We start from the raw sequence: 14033 nt of genomic DNA on the forward strand, positions 1-14033 counted from the left end.
TGTGTCTGGGATAGGGGAGACGAAACGGTGCAAATATGAAATATGATCACCGCCGTACCACTTCCTCCAACACCGGGACGTACTCTGTTTCTCTCACACACTATGTTACACATTGGACAAAGGACTTTCGTACAGACGTTCCCATTTACCCACGCCACCCACGGAGGTAGCGCTGGGCTGAAAATAGTAAATCAGTTTTAATTATTCCCGGCCCAGGTACAATACTCTAACAATCCGACACTGTCAAAGTGAATGGCAAAATGGCTTCCGATTTGCCCTGTCGGCTCACTCATCCCCCTCCTTTATCCCTTAAACTCTACCATACTGCTTAATTACTGGAGGCTCTATCAAGGTTTTGCCATCTATTTTATGTTTTCGCCCTCTACTTTCTCTCCCATTACATATTACGGGCTGCGAGATCCTGACTGGTCGCGATTTTAAACTCCTCTAGGATAGCGCCAGTACTGAAATACACACATGGTCACAATAGACACACACATATATTGCACACAAAAAACCGCAGAAGGCCACCGGAGACCACAGGTTGTAAATTTTATCTGCCACACCAGCAACGCCACACATACTAGCTAAAATTAGAATTCTTTCCGCCGGTACAACCTCCATTGTCCTGCCGGTGGGGACAGCACGCGTGTCCCCCGGTAGACTGTGTGTGTGTGTGTGTGTGTGTGTGTGTGTGTGTGTGTGTGTGTGTGTGTGTGTGTGTGTGTGTGTGTGTGTGTGTGTGTGTGTGTGTGTGTGTGTGTGTGTGTGTGTGTGTGTGTGTGTGTGTGTGTGTGTGTGTGTGTGGTGTGTGTGTGGTGTGTGTGTGTGTGTGTGTGTGTGTGTGTGTGTGTGTGTGTGTGTGTGTGTGTGTGTGTGTGTGTGTGTGTGTGTGTGTGTGTGTGTGTGGTGTGTGTGTGTGTGTGTGTGTGTGTGTGTGTGTGTGTGTGTGTGTGTGTGTGTGTGTGTGTGTGTGTGTGTGTGTGTGTGTAGTGTCTACAGTGACGAACGAACGATGGTGGCGTTCAAATGGCGCTCAACGCAAATCGTCGCATTGTGTGCTGTCGCATGTGTCGTCAGAGAATAGGACACGGGAGTGAGATATTTTTATCCCGCGTGGTCGGCCTTAGTTGGTTTTGCGGCTTTTTTGCACTGACCATCATCTCGCGCGCGTCAGCTACAGGACTAGCATTGGTGGGTGATGATGGTGTGGTGGTACCATTCGCACCATATATCGCCGGGCGCGTCCACTCGGAGCGAAGGGAAGGTGTGCATACGGTGGTTTTGCTCGTTCTTGAGTGGATTGCATAAAATCCGCCGAGGTCTCGTGCCGCGCGGTTTAAAACCGGCAAACTCGACTCGGTACAAGTGTCTAGAACGATTTTAAAAGGGCTTCTCGGTCCCGGTTATGGTTCAAGTTTTGTGTTTCCTCTATGTGCGTGTGGCACCGCTTTAAGCACATTCTAATGGTTGTTTTCAATTATGAGCTTTTACCCTCAACTCCAGAAACATTTTCATTGCTTGATACGAAAAGGACATTTTAAGACCATGTCTCGATCAAACTAAGTGGGTTGAATCCTGCTAGTGAATGTATGGATGCAATTTAGCACGAAAAATCGGAATAAATATTTTCACTATCTACTCTATACTGCTACTAGTTGGAGCAGAGAGTGAATGAGTATGATTTCAAAGGAGCAGTAAAATGATGTTTGATTGACAGGATTATTAAATGAATATATAAAGAGTATGTTAAAGATTCATATGCCTATACCCACTAAGCTACTCAGATTCAAATAGCTGAAAAGAATCATGTCTACTTCAAAAGGATGAGTCCATGAGCTGTAAAAAATACCATAATATTACAAAACATACCCACATTTACTTTTTTTTTTTTGCAGAAACGAGAATAAACATGGCCATGACAAGCTTGTTAAATTCGATTTCCCAAAAAGAAAAAAAAAGAAAAACAAGCGCGCTGATTTTTCGCCAACGAATGAATCAAGCTTACGCTTCAAAGAACGAATCAAAATGCGTAATACAATTTTCCAATAAACAGTTTCCCGCAGCCGCTGGTTCCGCTTCCTCCGCTGTATTCTGCACACGCCTTCCTCATAAGATACACACACACACATAGACACAGGCATAGGTGAAATTTCTCTTTTTTCCAAATGCGTCGAGGGATTACTAATGGAGAAGCACACAAAAAAGTGAACGAGTGAAAACGCTCAGGTCCCAACGGGAGAAAACGCCACATAAATGTTTGCTGCGCAGGAACGTAAGGTATTTGTCGTCCTCCCCCCCTACGGGTATATATATGTATGGTAGCAAATATTTTCCCCTGAGATTTTCGGCTAAATCGTATCAGTTTCCTTCACGTTCGTTGTGAACCGACCGGTTGTGTTTGCAAAGGATCCGAGCGGATCCGCTGGCAAAATAGAGCGCCTGGCTACTTCAAACGCTGAGCTGCCCTGCTGTTTGCTGATTTTGGAACGGTACGCAGATTTGAAAGTTGCACGAAACATCAACAAACTACTATGGACCTTCTCCAGAGGCCAAAAAGCACAGGGGCATCCATTTGGAATCAATAAGTTCAAACCAATCAAAACAAGCCTCGTGCTACACCGCGTGACTAAATGAGAGTCGTTTTACAAACGACATTTTCGTGGAAATTTATGCAAAACATGCAACGCTATTACGCAACTCAGTGAGCCCATTTCCACGAAAGCACAAAATCAATCTCCAAGAGCGTTCTGATGAATTTCGCGAGTTTCAGCGCGAGCTCCTCGGTGCCGCGAGCGGTGGGTGGTGGATGTACTGCGCGCAATGCTGGGATTGATTCACACGAAACCTCCCTGTGATGAGTTTCAAACAGGTTTCTTCAATCATCCGCACGGTGATGATGACACACTGGCATCCCAAAGTTCGAAAGTTTTGTCCCTATTGTATGCCGTCGCAATTGATGCTTAAAGCGATTGGATTGGATTATTCGCAATGAGGCTTGGGAACAGGCGGGAGCAACTTTTCCAAACATTTCTTGCTGTCGCTTAGTTTGTTCGGCCTAGCGCCGATCGATTGCGATTGCCGGGAAGCGTGCTGTGTTGTTATTAAGCTGTGGGGTAGGTGCAGATGAACACACGCCAGGGATGGATTGTGTAATATTTCGCCGGACTCATAATATAATCATTTTCCCTATAATAATCCGACACAGCCCTGGGGCTGTTTGTAACGTGCCAATCAGCAAATAAATAATATTTTTCCAAGCAAATCGATTCTTCTAACGAAGCGCGTAGACACGTGAAACAACGGTGCTGCTGCTGCTGTGAATTTCGTACCGCAATCTTCGAGAAGTATTGCAGAATTGAGTTATACCGGTTGATCAAAAGGAACTAATTACTCTCCGTCAGATGTACGGTCTCTTGGTGCCATTCGAAAGAGATCGCATTGGCAATCTACACAGCGTGAGTTCAAATCTCATATCGAAACGACTAAAAATATCAATGTGACAATATTTTGTGATTTTTCTGAAGACGTTTCATGATTTCTCAAAAACAATGAAAGAAGTATATATTGGTAAAAGTAATTAAATTTAAACTCTGCACAACGAATACAAAAACTTAAAATAGATAAATCGGTATTTTTCACTCCGTAACTTCGTAAGTGCCTCGTGATAACAAAAATTCACCTGCTTTTTAAAGGTGAAGGTCACAAACCACAACAAACTAGCTCTACTCAACGCCTGGCGTTTAGCAATTAAAGAGTTCCCTCAAACAACAACAGCAAAACCAATTGTGGAAAGCGTGTGCGCGCTCACGAACGACAGTATCCCACTAAAAGTCTAAAAGAAGTCAATCAACGGCCGTGATTCCGATGGTCAGCAAGCGCGCGAAAGCGCAAAGCATATAATCTTGGGTCGTCCTCGGCGGATTGTGTATCGCACGGCCCCGCGCAACCTGCAAAGCTGGTGCGCGCAACACCAGCCGCCCGCTTATTACTGCCCTGCTAGAGCTGCTAGCACCCACCACCACCACGCTTGCTTGCTTGTGCGGTTGTCTTTCCTGCACGTAACGGTAGTAAATGGCGCTTTACAACAGTTCCCTCGGCGCGCGCGGGCGTTGTTGGGGAAGGCTGGTGCATAAACTCGACCTTCATCCATCGCCCGCAACCGGGTTTGCATGTGCCGCAAAAAGTAACAACAACAGCAAACACAACAACAGGCAAAACCGCACCACGAGTCGTTTCCAATGTCAATGAGTCCCTTGGGGAGGTCAAACAAATGCAACTGCACTACCGTCGTGTGCAGCATGCAATAATACAGAAGGAAAGCTTGCTTGCTGCTGCTCCTATTTCGTGCCAGCTTGAGAAGTAAATGCCTTGAACGAGGAAAGAATTTTCAGCTTTCAGCAATGGCGAAGGATGGGGATGGGTGAGAGTGGGAGCATTTCCGCCCAAGCCAGGATTAGTCCAGGGTCGTATTTGAACAAAAAAAGGGGTTTGTATGCGTGTGACGGTGCAGTTTTATTTGCTTTGACTAAGGGATTTTGTGTGTGTGTGTGTGTGTGTGTGTGTGTGTGTGTGTGTGTGTGTGGTGTGTGTGTGTGTGGTGTGTGTGTGTGTGTGTGTGTGTGTGTGTGTGTGTGTGTGGTGTGTGTGTGTGTGTGTGTGTGTGTGTGTGTGTGTTTAAAGTCCACCCGTTCGAGGAAGCCTTTCAAAGGTCAGAGGTGCACCACGTACACATCGGCACGGGGGGAGACATGTTGTATAGTAAATTTGAAAAAAAACAGAAAAAATAATAACATTTTCCGCATTAAAAAAAAACATGCTCGGGTGTCAGCACTTCCACAACCCATTGAAGCGTTTTTGGCGGGGGTATGACGGTCAGCAGGCCAGTGGAGCTGTGAATTGAAGCGAGAATAAAGGCTACATGCTTTCTCTACAAAACCCATTGAAAATTGACTGCGAATCCGGATACTACAATCAAAGGAATAACACGTTGGTGTACAAATGCTTCACAAAAAAAACCCTATAGTTGCCGGTCATTCGTGCTCAATGTGGATTGAGTTTTATTTCATTTTCAATCCAACTGTTTGGGGTTAACCTTTATTGTCTGCACAAACGGAGAGTAGCTTTTGTGCGGAACAATGAGCAACCCGGTTCAAATACAATTGCAAGTGTGGATCAAAAAGGATACTAAAACATTGCCCATGAAATTGATATACGATGTTGGGCAAGTTCCGTTTTCTCTAAAAAACCATGCATCATCCTTGGCACACATCAGCGCGGTTTGAATGGCAGGTGAATTAAAATTCAAATCAAAATATGGGTAAACCTTGTAACAAATATGTACCGGTTAATATCATGGGTTTTTCAGGCTTAGTATTATGTTATCTCAATTGATCTGCCTAAAAGCGGACAACACAACTTAAATAATGTTTTTTTTTTATCTACTTACTCTGCTGAAGTTTAGTAAGAGTAGCTCTAAACATGTTACTTAAAATCTCTCAATCAAATGGCAGTGTTATTATCAACAGTTACCTGAAAATGAGAAAAGAACAACAATTGGAATTTATTGGACATAGATAAATAACAGTCATATATTATTAATAAATGATTCAACATATTTCAATTAAAATGAAAACTACACAACAAATTCATTTAATTCTTTATCAAAGCTACACAACAAAAACCTCTGAGCAGTATAGAAATCAAATAAACAATTAGAAAGTAATATAATTCCACTCTCCTCCATCTGAGCAGAGAAGCACACGAGCATAGTTTCACGAAACACCAGCTGAACGCTACTTCTTATACGCCGTGCACTGACTTATTCATGATGCCAAGGGTAGAACCGAGCTCGAAATTCGCAGGCGACCATCTACAGCGCCTAGATACTAGACACAGCTGACCCTATCATCATGACGTTCAGAAATGATATGCACGGCGAAATCTGCACCATTCCGAGCAGCATGCGAGCTGACTCATTCAATACCAATTCACCCTTAGCATTTGATCCTATTGCTGCTTGCGAACCTGCTCCCTTCTGTCAGCTTCGGATTTTGGGCCAAGCAGACTGGTCAACCCCACCCCATGTGTGGGCCGGAAATGTGTGCTCGAATAAAGCAAACTTGAACTTATGACAACGGCGAGGCTTAAAGTCATCTCCCCCTTTATGATGCGCCCCGGCAGCCTCTACGGAGAAGAGGATCTTTGCCAATTCACCTCGCACATGGTCCAAGAACAATGGCAGACGGCATCGGAAACACGCCGAGATAAATTCCATTAGTCATATCTAATTGGATTGAGGTCAGAAATTGCCTCCAGTCCCGGGGATGAGGTCGTTACACATATTACATCTAGCCGAGTGCGGCTCGCAATCGGACATCTCGGAGGCTCTCTCGTTGCGCGAAACCACAGTCCACAAGTCCAATTTCTGCTGGGTGCACGATAATGTCCGATGGATTCAATCCCTGGGATTATACTTTTCACATTCATGACTTTGCACATAGTCAGTGTCGATGTGAAGAGGAGGAGGAGAAGGAAGATGCATAACACATCACATGTAACCTGTGTCTATGATATCATACTCCTGCTCCGGTACAATAGAGCAACAGAAAGAACCCGGAGAGCGAGACACTGGAACACCCGCTGAGGTTGACATGGCGATTAGCGAAGGGCGAGGATTTACGGTGACTTAACGTCACCACATAGACACACATTTGCGTGATACCGATTGGTGGGCCCAATGTTCGCTACATTCAAATCCTCGGTCAGCAACAGGTGTCAGGTCTGCAATGTCCGAGCGAGTACTCATACACCCATGAAAGGGAGGGTGACAATAATGCTCGTAACTTAGTGATTAATACTAACACAATGTACCCCTCCACACGGGTGCGGAATTGAGAGTATCCAGCTGAAGGCCAACGCAACTAATAACTAACCAGCTGCGCGCTGTGTCTGTGTTCTAATTTCTCTATTGCTTCGAATTGCTTCACAGAAACCGTTTTAGAAACTGCAGTTTCTCCAAACGCACCATCGACAGTTCGACAAGTTCGACAACCCACGGACGCGCTTGGTATTATTGCTTCACCGTGCAGCAGCAGCCAAAGGCGCTTCCATTTTCGTTGCACACAAATGTAGGACGACGACGACGACCGATGATTCCACAAACAATGGTAGATAAATTGGAATTGTCAGACGTGACAGTATGCGCGAACGGAAACAACCCAAACGCAACTGGGTTAGAGAGTAGGCGAGCGTGGCAAACGGGGGCAAAATTATTGCCGCATCGCAACTCTAGCCTGTGGCCACACTGCAACATCCAGCGGCTACACTGTTCTAGGGCGTGTTGTGCCGCTGCTGCTCAATTTGTTGTTCCGTCTTCGCTCGAGATCTGAAGGAAATCGTTCATGCACGTTGCAATGCTTTCGTGTACGCGCACGCACGTTCCAGACGGTCGGAGTGTTAAAGGAGGGGCCGTTTGGTTGCGATAGGAAATAGAATGGCATTTTCGATCTGCTGTAACCACGCGTCACAACTCATGGGAGGGCCCCAATATTAACCAGATCCCAGCAATTGAGCTGGAGGAGTACGAGGTTTAGCGTAGGAAATTACTGGCTCCCATCAAATGTTCATTACACGGTGCAGATACACATTAACCGAGCGACGAAGCATGTTGGTACATTCCAAATGCAAACAGCATTGCCAATTGTGACCAACAATAATGGTGACATCAGCGTTTGATAAAGTCGAGTACGTGAGACCAGCACGGGCACAGGCTTAGTAGTCCTGTGTCCGATAGATACCACTTAATTAAGACACAATCGAGTCTTGGTTCTAAGCGATGACAGTTCAAAGATGAACATTACTTCATCGCCGCCTTGGATGTACTGCCGAACGAAACGCACGTGACATGTTCGTCCCGCGTTTGCTCCGCCGCAAGAAAACCTATTGGAGCTACTCTCGTTCAATCGTATTCCGCGTCCCGAATGTAACCAGATAATTAATTGACAGCTCTCTCGGTTGGATCAAAGTGCGATTTCATTACGCCACTTAGAGCTTAACTAGTACATGCGGTAAGAAGGGTCTCAGCACAAACGAAGCTTCGTTGGCATGCTCGAACTATGTGCAAAAGGTTAAATACGATCGTGCTTAATTAAAATGAGTTTATAATTTATTTACCCTTCCTTTCCTCCCCTCCTGCCGCACTCTAACCCTCAGGCATTTGCCGACTCAGATTATGTGAGAAACTGATCCAATCAAACAGGATGGGAGGACAGGGGGACGCCAGCACCATTCACAATGTTTGTACTGCTGTGCCAAAATGAAAAGGAAATTGGGTTGTAAATTTGGAAAGCATCCTCCACCCGTCTGCAACTCACCACCCGTCCTGGCGCTTGGCAAATCCCAATGTACCCATCTGGATTGCATTCACCAGCAGTAAATGTTTAATGTCTCACCTAATTTAACGCCCACCAAAGGTCATCTTCATAAAAGAAAGACATAGCACCGCGCACATCCCAAAGATTCTCCTAATAATTTACAGATCGAGACGAATTTCTTACTTTCTGCATTCTGCGTTGCCGCAAGGAAGAGAGAGAGAGAGAGAAAATGGAATATGTCGAAAAAAAACCCCATCCCCAACCATTGCCCATCATCCCCAAACAATGCCAGAATTGGTGAATTCCGTAGTGAATTCCACCCCTCGCTTCACACACACACATACATACACCCAACCCAGTTGCGGAATGTGCAGCGTTCCAAAGCGACAAGGGCCCTCACTGCACTGTTTGTGTGTGCGTTTCACAGAGCGCGCGCGGCCAAACGACGACAACGATGACTAACGGATGAGCGCGAAGGGCGATCGAACCACTACCAGCAGAGATGCGCACGAGTGTCTCGCGCTTTCGCGCCACCGTCACTGATACATTCTTCACTATCATCATCATCAACATCATCATCATCATGAACGCCGATCAGCGCATGTGATCACGAAAAGCCCGTCAGCGGGCAAGATTCGTCATCGGTTGTGTGGTGCTGTGGTGAGGAGGGCTCAACGATCTCAAACCCACCTTGGAACCGGACGCAAGGTGTGGCCACCAAAGTCGACAGAGAGAAGGAGAGAGAGCAAAGATGATACGATGAGACGTTCTTCGCTTTGATATTCGTGGCTTCGCTTTGACGCTACTGTGGCGTCTCTGCTCGTTGCTCATTCCTTATCATATAAACAGTTACGCGAAACAGGGCCAAACGGATAAGAAGCGCGCAGGAGGCGCCGTAAGTGCAGCACACGTTCGATGCACCACCATCATTCCACACCATGGCCGTTGCGCGTCTTTCCCGAGAGTAAAAACCACAACGTGTGCCTGTATATATATATTGCATGCTTCGCTGGTGCGGTTGATGACAGGAAGTGCAATAAAATTACACACCAACAACGCTTATCTTCGGTGTTTTGAAACGAGCGGCGGAAGGGAAAATTTATTTACAGATTGATTTCGTCATTGGGGAAACTTTTTTCCCCCGATCGCTCGTAAAAAGCGTTAAATCAACAGCTCGTCAAAACCGCGGCGGAATATCTTTTTTTTTTTCTTTTTAGCCTGACCATGCCTCTGATACAGCGTGATTTGGGCACAAAATAAAACGGCAACAAGTGTGTTTTCGTCCAGAGAAAGAGAGTCTCGCTCTACTCGCCACCGTGAAAATACGCGCGATGACCGATAAAGGCTGTCACCTCGAACAATGTTTGATGGAAAAATAATCACACACAGAGAGACTGGGAGAGGGAGGGGAGGGGAGAGATTGGAGGAAGCGCCCTTGATGGTGACAATATACAATGATCTTTTTTTTGTGATGTGATAGAGCACTGTATTACTATTACTCTGATGTGCCGATTGAATAAGTGTTGGTCGTCTATCATCGAGCCTGACGTAAGCGGACGCAGGCCCCGAGTAATGACACGGAATGGGTTTCAGAACTGAGTATGAGTATGTATGTGTGTGTGTGTGGGTGTGTACGATCACGAACACACATTCCATGCCACATACTAATCAGGTTAACCTTGAGCTCCATAGCAGATATTACGAATTACGGCCGCTCCATTCCCTTCTATGCTCCCTCTAACCGTCTAGGGCTCGACACAAACGCGACAAGATCACAAACGCACACACCCTTGCGCTCTCAGTGTTTAGGAACAGCTTAGAACGCCAGATCTACTATGATTACAGCAGATCTTTGTATCGGACATCGACATGTTTGGTTAGGAACATCGAAGAACACAAGTTTGGAACAGGTTCCGAAGTGTGTCTCCAAACTATGATGGGGATTACCACACAGATCGAGAGCTCGATAACATTTCACCCCAAATCTGTCCCAAAAACCGGTTTAAATCAAAATCATACCGCGCGCCTATCTACCAATCAGATGATGAAAAAACGGCAAACTAAACGTGATAGCAAGCACCCAGGCGTGCCGATGTAAGCGAGTTTGGAATGCCTAATTCGTTATGGTGTTTGATTTGGACGGCATCGACCGGCAGTGTCACGGGCAGGTGTTTCTGACACCCTGAAAAGGGCACCGTGAACAAAGCCCGCGAACGTTAAGAATTAATTCCAACTCGTTGATGTAACACACGATTATTGCGCAACTCCACCTGCACTCCGTAGATACATACACACACAATACGTATGAGCTCATAGAGTATATCCAATCGATGAAGTAATGTCAACACTAATCGGCATTAACCGTGTTCTTCCGGACGTGCCTGAACCGTTCTAATCTCTTCCAGAAAACAAATCGACCGGAAGTCTAGACAGTTACAGCAGAGGGGAATTGAACCCGAAAGAAAAAAGAACAGTAATACAAACACATACCAACGGAAGCGAGAGTCGTTTCGGAATGCCGCATAGCACACAGTGCCTAAACAAATTTCCTAAAAACCCCCCAGAGCGACGGTACGAAGCGTGTTTGAAGATGGCTTGAAATAACGTGGCGCTTTGTGTGTAGAAGCGTGGAATGTTTTGGTAGATGTGAACTAAACTATAGTCTATGTATACTTAAACATTTCATATTTAACGTTTAGTGTATGATTATTCTCACCCACCGGGAGTGTATTGCAATAAAAAAGAACCCAACATGCACCCGTGTCTCTGTAGAGAGTGGTGTGGTAATGACCAGGTGCACTTACCTATCATTCATCGCTGTAATTACTGGTCAGGCCCTAGAGGAGGATGGATTGATTTTGAATTCTACAAGGTTTGTTTTAATTTTGGGCATAGAAAAAGGGCGTAATATGATTCAGATGTCTGTTCATTTTTAAAAGTTTTTCCTGAAAGTGCTTGCACATTGAAGCATTTATATAGCTTCAATGTACTACAATTTCAATAGATAAAATCGTATGCTTTTCATGCAATAAATTTGAATACTAACATATCAGCCAAATACTTTAAACAGTTGGATTGAATGGTTTTATTCTAATGACTGGCATAAAAACCAAAAACTACCAGAGCATAAAAAAGTTCAAATATAGATGATCATTAGGCTGTTATGATAGCCTGTCATTATCTGTAAAGGTATAGTACCGCTCAAATCACTCTTACAAAGCTGTTATATCTTTCACTCGAATCAAAGTTCAGTTGTTTGACGGTGTATTTTAGAGGTTATTAAAGTTTAAAAACAAGCATCTGCAGCTGTTCAACAGTTTTAAGACATCGAAAAAGGACTCATACGATCGATGTTAGCAAATGTTTTCATATTTTTGTTCATTTTGAAGCTCCTACTCTGCCCCTGCTACGTTAATCCCTTACTTAAATCGGAATTTATGACTAGAACGGGTGATACTGATACCGCTACCATCAATTGGGTCTTTGCGTCGTCACAGGCGTTTTTTATACACCGAATGGTTCATGCTTTTGGTTCATAGGACAGCACCAAAAGTATGCCGAGTTGATATGGATGAGTAACACAATTCGAATCGAATGATAAGCAACAGACGAATGTGCGGCCGCATTTGTAGTACCCAGCCAAGCCAGAAATGTGTCGTGGAATAAAACAAATCAAACACGAAAATTGTTGAATCAGTCTCGGGATGATACTAATGGAAACAGAACGAAACCACCCTTAAGCTGACTCATCAATCAGTCCACAACGTGACTCTCGTTTGAGAAGAAGCACTCAAAACTTCCCTTACCGTAATAATGCGACCCGAAATGCCCTGCTCATCCGGAATGTCGTGACTCATCAGGCAATTCCGCCAGAGCGTGCTATATCCTTCACCGCAGCAAGACACCCATATCCTAACGGGAAAACGGGAAACGACCGTAGTAATAAACTCAGTTCCAAAAGAAAATACCTCTCAACCTTGCTCTGCTTTCCTTATCAATACAACAACGGTGGTATTCGACCCGGACACGGACTTTGGAAGAGAAAAATGCAGAGCGACCGTCATTCGATCACCATCCGGTGCTATCTTTTTGCCCCATCTTCCGGCGCAACAACTGCAAGATTAAAAGCAACATTAAAAACACAATGCTCAACAGCCCAGAAAAATCACCAATCCTAATGGTGTTGGAAGGTCGCTGCCACAGTGTGTGTATGTCTCTTTAAGGCGAAGAAAACCAATCTATCTCGACGGGTTACGACTCCGGGTAAGAAAGGATCCTACCGTCCATTTTCATTATCGTTTGCGCGTCGAAAGAAGTAGCGGAAGTAGCGCCGTGGTGCCGCTTAAATGGATTTTCGTTCCAAAATCGCAAAACGATTGGTGAAACAAAAGAGAAATTGGTTGGTAAACGGCGGCGTGCTTTGGGGTCTGTGCTACGCTCCCCCGGGGGGCGGAAAGAGGGATAAACAATCTCGACAACGGGGTGTTGTGAAGGGTACAATAATTCGACTGCTTACCGGCTCTTCCCTTTTCTTTCCGGCTTTGCAGCGTTTATAGAGTTTTTCATTTCCCCGTGAAGTGTTGCAACAAAATGAGATCGGTTAGTTGGTAGGTTCACGGACTAATCGGCATGAAACATTCTGCGAACCTTTTTCAAAGTACCATGAACTGATTTATTACATGATTAGAATTGGCTTCAGCTTCAAGTGGCCCTATACTGGAGCAAAGTGTTCTGGAGACACATAAAAGTAATTCGACTTTTAAATCAAAGCGGAAGAGTTAACAGAAGAAAATAATGCTACTTCATTCCTACAAATTATACCCAAATTATATAATTATGAAAACAAATTGAATTCGATTTCAATTGTGTTCGAGCGACAAATTAAGCCTGCTGAACTCGGTATATTTGGTACTTTTGATACGTTCTCAAAGCCCCTCGGCAAACGTTGTAAACAGTGGCGTAAAAGGTCAACATTCCAATTTCCCCCTCTCGCTCGGTTCTTTAAATATTTAATTTACCGCCCCAATGTTATAAACTTCCACTGCGAAACGAAAAGGAAATTAAATGCAAAACCGACGACACATTTCCCATGCCCATCATGCGTTGCGTTGCAAGAAGGGCGCACGATCCAAGCGCGTTTGCGGGACCGATTTAATTAGTTCCATTTAGGAATCGTTTTCGATCCATCAATTAACCGCTAATTGATTGTTTATCGCTGATTGAGACAACCGTCGTCGTCAACACGATCCGAAGATGCGAAGGCGACCATCAACTTCTAATCGATACGATTGCCTCCCGATTGGAAAGGTACATTTTCCAGGAAAACTGCGCACCATCGCACTCTACACGTCTTCCTGCCGTCCCAAAAAAAAACGTCACGAAAGGTGACAGGATCTACAGCAGCGCACAATGACGGGAAAAGTTTGCACGTGGCACAACTCGAGTTACGAAAATTCCATTTAAATTTAGATTAAGATAGCTGACACAAGGGTTGCTGTGTGTTTGTACCGCTTTTGGTGCATCTGAAGGACATGTTTAACCCGTTTCTGTTTTTACTCTCGCAAGCACCTTGCAGCTTAACTAAAAAGAAAGAACAACCTACCATAAAACCGTTCCTATTTTCTTCTCAAGACATTTTTCTTCCTCTTACCAGAAATC

General features: G+C 44.8%; 1 protein-coding gene across 2 annotated transcripts in view; it reads right to left on the minus strand.

The window, feature by feature from the left end:
* LOC121600664 (phosphatase Herzog) overlaps positions 1–14033 on the minus strand; it is a 57083-nt gene that overhangs the window by 29864 nt on the left and 13186 nt on the right. Inside the window, exon 2 of one of the 2 annotated variants that reach the window (XM_041929491.1) lies at positions 5450–5532. The exons of the other annotated variant lie outside the window; for it this stretch is intronic. Coding sequence (XP_041785425.1) covers positions 5450–5483 — 34 coding nt within the window. The 5' untranslated portion in view covers positions 5484–5532. The remainder of the gene's footprint in view (positions 1–5449; positions 5533–14033) is intronic. 2 annotated transcript variants of the gene reach the window in all.

Source organism: Anopheles merus, chromosome 3L (assembly GCF_017562075.2).
Source record: "Anopheles merus strain MAF chromosome 3L, AmerM5.1, whole genome shotgun sequence".
NCBI classification, from domain to species: domain Eukaryota; kingdom Metazoa; phylum Arthropoda; class Insecta; order Diptera; family Culicidae; genus Anopheles; species Anopheles merus.